Source organism: Sinocyclocheilus anshuiensis, unplaced genomic scaffold (genome assembly GCF_001515605.1).
Source record: "Sinocyclocheilus anshuiensis isolate Anshui unplaced genomic scaffold, SAMN03320099.WGS_v1.1 scaffold61, whole genome shotgun sequence".
In the NCBI taxonomy this organism is placed as follows: Eukaryota; Metazoa; Chordata; class Actinopteri; order Cypriniformes; family Cyprinidae; genus Sinocyclocheilus; species Sinocyclocheilus anshuiensis.
In genome coordinates, this window is record NW_015536473.1 from 359,191 (window position 1) to 359,954 (window position 764).

Here is a 764-nt window from a genome sequence, read left to right on the forward strand (position 1 = left end):
TCGTTCTGTCGTTCTATCTATCGTTCTGTCGTTATATCTATCGTTTTATCGTTCTATCTATTATTCTATCGTTCTGTCATTCTATCGTTCTGTCGTTCTATCTATCGTTCTATCTATCTATCTATCTATCGTTATATCTATCGTTCTGTCGTTCTATCTGTCTGTCTATCTAGCTTCTTTCTTTCTTTCTTTCTTTCTTTCTTATCTCTTTATCTCTGTCTGTCTATTCTGTTCTAGTTGTAGCAGTGAAATGGACAGATGGAGAGATGTCTGTCTGTCGGTGTGTTTGCTGTAGTTTCAGTCTTTGTCTCTTGTGTTTGTCTGTAGGTCCGTCTGAACCGCTGCTGTGTAAGTTTGTATGAGTGGACTTCATCTTAAACCAACCTGACAAAATTAATATTCATTTGATTAATTAAAGAACATTATTTGTTATTGAATTATTGAATTATTTCTAGAATGAATTTAACGTGCATGAATGTAAATAATAATTTATAATTTATTCATACACACACATATATATATATATATATATATATATATATATATATGTATATGTGATTATATTTTATGTTCATATAGATATTTATAATTATGAGCATTAAAATAATATAATTAAAACAAATCTCTCTCTAATATTTCTTTATTTTTATTTATTTCTTTATTTATTTAGTCATTTAGCAGACGCTTTTATCCAAAGCGACTTACAAACGAGGACAACAGAAGCAATCAATTGTAGTATTAAAACAACTAAAAACAGATCCAAA

The 764-nt window shown here is 28.5% G+C and overlaps 1 protein-coding gene across 1 annotated transcript in view; it reads left to right on the forward strand.

Annotated features, from left to right (window-relative positions):
- Nucleotides 1–764, forward strand: part of LOC107703895 (RNA-binding motif, single-stranded-interacting protein 3-like) — a 39,350-nt gene that overhangs the window by 27,273 nt on the left and 11,313 nt on the right. The window contains exon 7 of the mRNA XM_016506732.1: nt 328–356. Coding sequence (XP_016362218.1) covers nt 328–356 — 29 coding nt within the window. The remainder of the gene's footprint in view (nt 1–327; nt 357–764) is intronic.